Below are 8,111 nucleotides of genomic sequence, written 5' to 3' on the forward strand. Positions count from 1 at the left end.
AGTTTGGACTTCGTATCACATATCTTGATGTGAAAGTGGATAGGAATCATGTATGCTTTTTCACTCGTCTCTCGAGGAAACATCTATGGTTCCCATGCAATTAGGGTGTGCGATGTGAGGTCTAATCTTGAGGTCACTTCGGCATTATTCTAATTGAAATCTGTTCCATTTGGATATGATAATTGTAGGGTAAATCAAGGATTTGCTTTATACAAATCCAATTTGATGGACTTATTGGTTAGTGATTACCAATCTTCTTCATATTCTAAGAGCATCTACCCAATAATGTGCTTGAAATACATAAATGATGTACAATTATGTTTTATTTAAATCTATATAATAAAATGTAATGACATCCGACTTAGTTGTCTAAAGATTTATATACAATATATTTTGAAGTCAGTTGTCTCTCCTCTTTTGTCATCTCTCTTCTTCTCTTTCTTAAGAATACTCGTAACTTTATTATTTTTCCGTTTCCAACCTCGAACCCCATAGAGGATGATTGTGCGGTTATTCAATTTTTAGTACCGGCCAATTGATACCCTTCCTAAATACCATTGTGAATTTTTATATTTATAAAAGTCTCATTGCACAAATACCAAAATGCCATATATTGTTATTACTAAAAGGCGAAAATATTGAGAGTACTATTTGAAAATCCAAATTCCTGAAGGAGGTTGACATCCTTACCAGGTCTTGGACATTAATAAATTAGAGATATAGAAGAAGAAATGCAATAAAGTTGGAGGTTATTATTTGAGGAGAGTGAGGAGAAAAAATAATAAAGTTGAAAGTTATCATTGAGATGCCTTATACGATTAAATCTCAATCATTTTTTATAGGGGGGTAAAGATGGGAAACAATCGTCCTACCTTATCATATAGAGATCATTTTGAATATTTTACAATTCAAAAGTAACTAATTTTTCTTGAAAAATAATAATTATATCACATAATAGTTGACTTTGTAATTCAACTCTACTAGTTTCCAAGTTGATTTAAGTTTAGTTTGTTGATCAACTTGATGAGTTGGTTCAAACAAATTCTAATATTAAGTAGTTCGATTTCAATTTAACCAAGTTTTGATTTGAATTGCGGAGTTATATAACTATGGTAAAAAATAGTGATTTAAAAACCAGACTAAATTAGTGATCCAAATAATATTTTATTTGGAAGATCCCAAGGTTTTTGATAGCGAGTTTGGAAGAACTTATAAGATTTTGTCCAACCCATCGCACAAATAAAAAAGATCTTGAGGAAGCCACTTTAATTTTTCTACAACATAAAGATTAATTAATAATCAAAGAAAGAATTTGTTTAATTCATGGAAAAAACTATTTTTTCAAAGAAAGTATGATTCGTCCGAATTATTGAATTATCTGCATTATTTAAATAATAAAAAAAGAAGAATAAAACACATTTTTACAAAAATTTATAAATTTCAATAGAAAAAAAAATGCTATTGTAGCATGTTGTGTATACTAAAGTGCAAACTTGTAAGTTGTAACATGTAACACAGGTCTAGCTTTGAAGAGTCTCATTTTAAAATTTAAGAGTAAATCATTTAATCTTTAAAAAAATAACAACATACCCCTCTATATTTATTTGATATACCATCTTAATATTTTAAATTAATGATATACGCTTTGATTTTGATCTTTTTTTTTAATAAACAAATAAAAAACAATCTCAATACAATCATTATCACCACCACTATACAATCACCTTCACCATCATCATTATCAATATCATATTATCGAATTTTTGGTTTTCATATTTTTGAGGAGGGTTGTAAAATACACACACACACACACACACACATATATATATATTTTTCATGTATCGAAATTTTGGTTCAATTCTAAATCTGAACTTTTCTATCGGAATGCTATAAGAAAATTTTGGTGTGGGAACAGAAGTTCTCTTCGTAATTTTACAATTTCTTTTTTATGTGAAAAACCACGTGGCGTCTTATTAAGAAGGGTGAGGGAGGTTAGTCAAATAAAGGATCTTCGTTATCGAATATTGTCTGCCTCAGATGTAAAACGAGTTGGATCACCGATTTGGGAATCTCTCTCTATCTCTCTCTAATATCCCAATTGTTGGATCGAAAAACCCTAAATTTCTTCTCGAAATATATCTGGATCGATTATGTCGGGGGATTCTAGTTCGTGGTCTCACGCATTGGTGCAGATCTCACCTTACACCTTTTCAGCGGTGGGAATCGCAATCTCCATCGGTGTTTCAGTGTTGGGAGCTGCTTGGTATGATCCAATTTTCCTTTTTTATGCTGTAATTTTTCTTATAGATTTGAATATTTGATTGCTTTTGTTATTTTCTGAGATTTGGTTTTGAAAATTTTAGGGGAATCTACATAACTGGAAGTAGTTTGATTGGTGCCGCAATCAAAGCTCCTCGCATTACTTCTAAGAATCTCATTAGGTAATCTGTTTGATTTAATCTATAGAGTTAAAAAAGAGGAATTTTGTTACTAAATTTTGTTATTTTTATATGTTTTCGATTATCTGAATTAAATTGTTTTGGTTGATTTATTTCTTCTCAATTAATTTTTGTGGAGGATCCGAAGCAAGAATTTATGAAAATGAAATACACGTAATTTGTCTCAATCTATCCACTTAAAAAGTTTACAGATTCCTCCATAAACAAAGGAGATTTAGTGATCCCGAGTCTGGGCCAACCCTATTGAAAATTGGATTATAATTTGGAAACCATGAGTTATTATTATTATTATTTATTCTTGGTTCGTATGATGGACCAAAATTGGGAGGTTATGGTTTTCGTGCAGTACATCAGCCGATTGAGGTTCAAGTTTGAACCTAAAATGTTGGTGGTGCCTCTGGATATGTATGTGTTAGATAAGATCTGTAACTGAAAGGTTCAACAGGTTTTGGACCAGTGATTTATCAGTCAACAATACATTTGGGAGTCTAATAATAATGGGTTTTAGTTTAGGAGCGGAGAAATACATGCAAAGTGATTATTTTCACCAATTTTCTTTTGCTAACTGGTAAGTGAACAAAATTGTGTTCCACAGAGTCAGCTATTTTTTCTATGGTATCTTGTTTTGGGCTTATGAGAAGAACGGAATTGTACTTTCTCAAGTTTTGTAGTTTTGGTTCCAACGAGGTAGTTTGATTGTTTGACCTTGGTTTAGATTTCCATTAAGGATTACTCGTTTTCTGGATGCATTTTTTTTTTCTAATTTTATCTTTCCTATTCTTTCCTCTCATCTCTCTCAGTATCCTCATATCTACTGTGCTCAATTTATTAACACGATGCTTCTTAATTGTTCATTATTCAGCTCCATCCATAAAGTATAGCTGGTCTTTCTGTCATCTTATGAAATTTGCTTTTTAATTTGATTAGTACACTTTGATCACATAGTACTCCAAAAGTACATCTACTTTAACCATCCAACTCTGATCCTACGGACAACATATTCCTCAATCTTTCCATCCTTATATATTGTAGACCCAAGCAGGGGCGGGTCTACATTGGAGGCACTTGCCCCCACAAGAACTTTCAAAATCTAAAGCTAACTGAGCTATTGCGAAAAATAATGGCGATGGATAAAAAGATCCGCCATTATTGCCCCCACAATATTTTTTTTTTTAACTCTTAGCCATCCCCACACATAAATTCACTCTTAGTTGCCCCCACGTGGGCAAAATCTTGGCTCCGCCCTTGGACCTAAGATAACGAATGTTTTCACTTTGGGTATTTATAGACCTTCAATTTTTTTCTGGATATTCCTCTACCTGAGTTTCGGTACTAAATTTTCACTCCACATATTCCATTTTGGTTCTACTTATTCCGAAGTCCTTGGACTACAACACCTCTATCCATAAGTTCTGGACTGATCAAATATTTTAATTCCAAGCTGACCAAATTAAACACTGAAACTAGAATTTAATACCCTGTTTGAAACAAGAAAGAGTAGCTGGACTGAGCCACACAACCCTAAAAAAAGAAGATAAATGAGATCACCCCAAGACTGGACGTCTGGATTTGATTGGAATCGTATCAATCTATAAAAAGAGACATAATATTGATACTTTCTCAGTGATCATTAAAACATCTGCCTGACTAAAATTTTAACATTGTTGATAAAAAAAACTTTAAAATTTAAAATTCATCAAACCAACAATCACCTGCTTCATACTGAAGTAATCAAAGCACCAACCAAGATAACCCAAAAAAGACAATCAACCATTGTTTACACTTCACAGTGCCTACAAAAGAAAAAGACCATCTTCATTTATTTAGTCTTCCATCCACAAGAGGAGAAATTAAGATCTATCTCAATTTGTAAAGCTTGCTGATGGCCATCCTTGCATCGATCGCATTAACAAGGAGGTGAGAGCTGAAAATGGAAGTTGGAATTTCAAGTTGAACTTCAGCCGAGGAGATGAGCAGAGAGAAACATATTTCATATTTTGGGCGGGCATTTGGAATGAAGAAGAATAATGTATCATTATTTCCTATATATAGGCATCCTCAGTCTGCACCAACCTACTCGTATATCAACATTTCTTTTTCATAAACAAGTTGTGTACTAACAAACTTAAACTATTTACTAAAATTGATGAGATATTTTAGAACAAGATAGACTAAAATGTTCAAAGTTTTACTCTGTTTCGGTGTATCTTGGAGGAACATTCCAGTTTTGGTTGAGACCAGAATGAAACATTGACCCGAAACGTCGGGAATGTTTTAGATTGTGTTGAAATATTTCGGTTGAGTTGTTTCAATTTTTCTCTTTACTGAATCATTGCCTTGAAATGAAATTTAAACCTCGGTTAAAGTCTTGATTGTTTTTCAGCTAACTGATTTACCTGCCAGCCTACCACATTTATCAGCAATCAGTGGTGAAATTGTTCTAATTTTTATTTTTTTGTGACATTGATTGCAATCATCTAGGACTAGGTTTTGGCATTGGATAATGAGCATTATGATTTCATACGTATGTTGCCCTTTACTCCTTTATGGTCCTGGACTCTTGAGTCTTAAGGAGTGTTTACTTCTTGAGTTTTTTCTCCCTCATTTTCTTGTGTTTGATGTGTTTATTGAAACTGTTTTTCTGATAATAACAGAATTCTTCAAGGCATTCACACTCAGACCTTTATTGTCTGGATTCCAGCTTTCACCTTTCAAAGCCTTGCTCATGACTTTTTTAGCTTACCATTGCATGTAAACATGGTTTAAATATTGTACCATTTCGAAATGTATCGGTACTGTTATGTGAATTGTGAACATTGTTGTACAAAATATGCTTGGAATCAATTTTTTGTGAATGTTTCTGTCTTGTGCCGGTTTGTTTCAAAATATTTCAGTATGTTCCAGATTATCTCGGAATGTTATGAACCAAACATATGGATGCGAACTGAAACAAAATGAAATCGTATTAGAAATTAGAAAAAGAGGAAAAGTTAGAAAAAAAGTGACTATTTGTAAGGGAATCATATAGTTTTTTCCATCCTATTTTGATGAGTACTTAGAAATCCCGTGTTTTCAAACTGATGATATACCCCTTGACCTCAAATTTTCTCTCTAAAACCCTTCATATGCAACCTCTAGGGTAATTTTTTTTTACCCTCATCTATAACCTTGATTGAGTTGATTCTATTTCTTCAATGCTCAAACCTTAAGAAAAAAAAGGGCATTAGGAGAAAAATGATAGATTTATGTGTGCATCAGTGTGAAAAAATGCAATATTTGAACCTAGAACACGTTATTCTTACACAATATTTGCACGAATATATTGACTTTTATGAATGTTTCGGGAATATTTCAGAAAAATTATGATGATTGGTAGGACAGGGCCCAGCCAATCATTTGATTCCCCTGTTGAGCTCTACCCTGCCCACATTTTCTTTTGAAGGGAGCCAAAGAAATGTCTCCACCTTCTGCCTACAGTCATTCTTCGGAATTATATGTAACGACCTCCCCTCCCATTTCTTTTAACAACTTATCTTTTGGTCTCTTCACCAAGAGCTCCCCGGCAACGACAGAGGAACCAACCCACCTGCTTTGGAGGGCTGGTTTTTCTGTTTCACAAGTGGATCTGGACAATTATCCCTATCCTCAGTAGCTTACGAATTTACGTCCATCCTTGGTTGGGTACAATTTCCTTTCGATTCCTCCCTTATAGCCTTTACCCAAATTCGTGAAGTGTGTCCACACCCCGAAACTGACTTGACGAGAAATCCATTCTCTCAAACAGAACCCCCATCCCCACAAAAAAAAAAAACGTGAGGAGCACCCTTCCTATGAAACATTCATTCCTCCAAAATGAAAATTTGAACCTTGCCTATAACTTTCTTCAGAAAAGCGGAATCCTTGTAATAAACACTTGGATACAGATGAAATGTAACTAACAGTTGCGTCTCTATGCATGAAGTATTGGCTGGGTGAGTGTCTTCTTATTTGATTAGGCGGCAACTGGCGAGGCATTAGTGTTTCAGACTAGAGCACGTATCAATATTTATTCTTGCACATGTACACCATGCATCCTATATGGTCTTGTCTATCCTTAAAAGTTGAGGCACCTACAAGCTACCTATGAAATGCACTGTTACTTAAATAGGCATGAACATGTCTGCATGCAAAAACGACCATGCAGACATTTATCTGCATGCAAAAACGACCATGCAGACATTTATCTGCAAGTATGCAATAGAAATATGCTTTTATACATACCGACTGCCTAACCCCCCCCCCCCCCCCAACCTGAGAAAAAGGGACAATTGGCTATGCATATAGCTTGTAGAAGTCATTCACAAGGCCCTTTCAAAATCATTGTTTGACTAATTAAAGTTTTCTTCTTATTGTCTTCAGTGTAATTTTCTGCGAGGCTGTTGCTATATATGGTGTTATTGTTGCTATCATCCTACAAACAAAGCTAGAGAGTGTGCCAGCATCCAATATATATGCAGCTGAGTCTCTTAGAGCTGGATATGCAATTTTTGCGTCAGGAATCATTGTGGGCTTTGCAAACCTTGTCTGCGGGTATGTTGCTGGTCTTACCTCTATAGGGATCTCTAATATGAGTGATACACTTTATTTATTATTTATTCTTCGTGGAAACAGGGTGTGTGTGGGAATAATTGGAAGCAGCTGTGCCTTGTCTGATGCTCAGAACTCCACACTTTTTGTGAAGATTTTAGTGATCGAGATCTTTGGTAGCGCACTCGGACTGTTTGGAGTAATAGTGGGAATAATCATGTCAGCCCAAGCGTCATGGCCATCAAAAGTAGGGTGATGTATTTTTGAAAAGGAATGCTATATTTTTGTGGATCTCTAATGAACTCTGGACTACTAAGTGCTCTCGCTCTATCACCAGTGCAGTAATAAGCTTTATGTAAGATATGGAAGGTTTTCTTGTTCTTTTGTATTCTCATTTCAGCTATTTTGAATATTGGTTTCTGGTAAGGATGATCCATTTGAAAATATCTTCTTCATCTGCATTTTTTGGGTAGGTTTAATCACGATCCCCACCCAATATATTAATTGGAAGAAAAGATTTACAAGAAGGGCGTATTAGTTTCTCTCAAACATGCTACATATGTAGAATTGGATTGAATTTGAATTTTGGATTCGAATTACATTGGCTTGCTATGGATGAGTCACATTTTAACCTCAAATATAATATTTTGAAGGACTGTTATCTGGCCTTGTGTTTTGAAAAGCTCCTCTAGACTTGCGGTGAGGCTCATTAAAAAAATGTTCTGAAAAACAAGGAAGAAACATAAAAATAGATCAAGAGGTGCTTTGAACGTGTATGCCTCGATGTGAAGCATGATTAAGCCTTTTGACTGAGACAGACACTTCATATTTTTTTTAAATATATATTAATTGTATTTCTTTCTTTTCTCTGTTGTTGCCGCCATGTAAGATGATTGTAGGATTTAGAAATATAGTCAACTATAAATTGGTTATATATTTAAAGATCGGTCAATTAATTTGCTTCATAATTAATTTTTTGCAGGATTTAATATTATACAATGGAAGTTATTGAAAAAAAACTCGATAGTTACATGTTGCGGAAGCTGCAGAAACGATAAATTATTTAAATATAAAATGTTTTTGTTG

General features: G+C 34.1%; 1 protein-coding gene across 1 annotated transcript; it reads left to right on the forward strand.

The window, feature by feature from the left end:
* The first annotated feature begins 2,016 nt into the window (after positions 1-2,016).
* Positions 2,017-7,469, forward strand: LOC147411949 (V-type proton ATPase subunit c''1). Its single transcript, XM_086454441.1, has 4 exons — positions 2,017-2,263; positions 2,364-2,441; positions 6,858-7,028; positions 7,110-7,469. The coding sequence occupies exons 1-4, from the start codon at positions 2,151-2,153 to the stop codon at positions 7,279-7,281; spliced, it is 534 nt and encodes a 177-aa protein (XP_086310567.1). The 5' UTR covers positions 2,017-2,150; the 3' UTR covers positions 7,282-7,469.
* Positions 7,470-8,111: the final 642 nt, after the last annotated feature.

The sequence above is a fragment of the Akebia trifoliata genome, chromosome 1 (assembly GCF_017979445.1).
Source record: "Akebia trifoliata isolate Shusen 1 chromosome 1, ASM1797944v1, whole genome shotgun sequence".
Lineage (NCBI taxonomy): Eukaryota > Viridiplantae > Streptophyta > Magnoliopsida > Ranunculales > Lardizabalaceae > Akebia > Akebia trifoliata.

Excerpts from the sequence above, each read along its gene's own strand:
- LOC147411949 (XM_086454441.1), top strand. The coding sequence starts at position 2,151 with ATGTCGGGGGATTCTAGTTCGTGGTCTCACGCATTGGTGCAGATCTCA. Across the intron at positions 2,264-2,363 it reads TCAGTGTTGGGAGCTGCTTG|GGGAATCTACATAACTGGAA; the intron begins GTATGATCCAAT and ends TGAAAATTTTAG. Across the intron at positions 7,029-7,109 it reads TTTGCAAACCTTGTCTGCGG|GGTGTGTGTGGGAATAATTG; the intron begins GTATGTTGCTGG and ends TCGTGGAAACAG.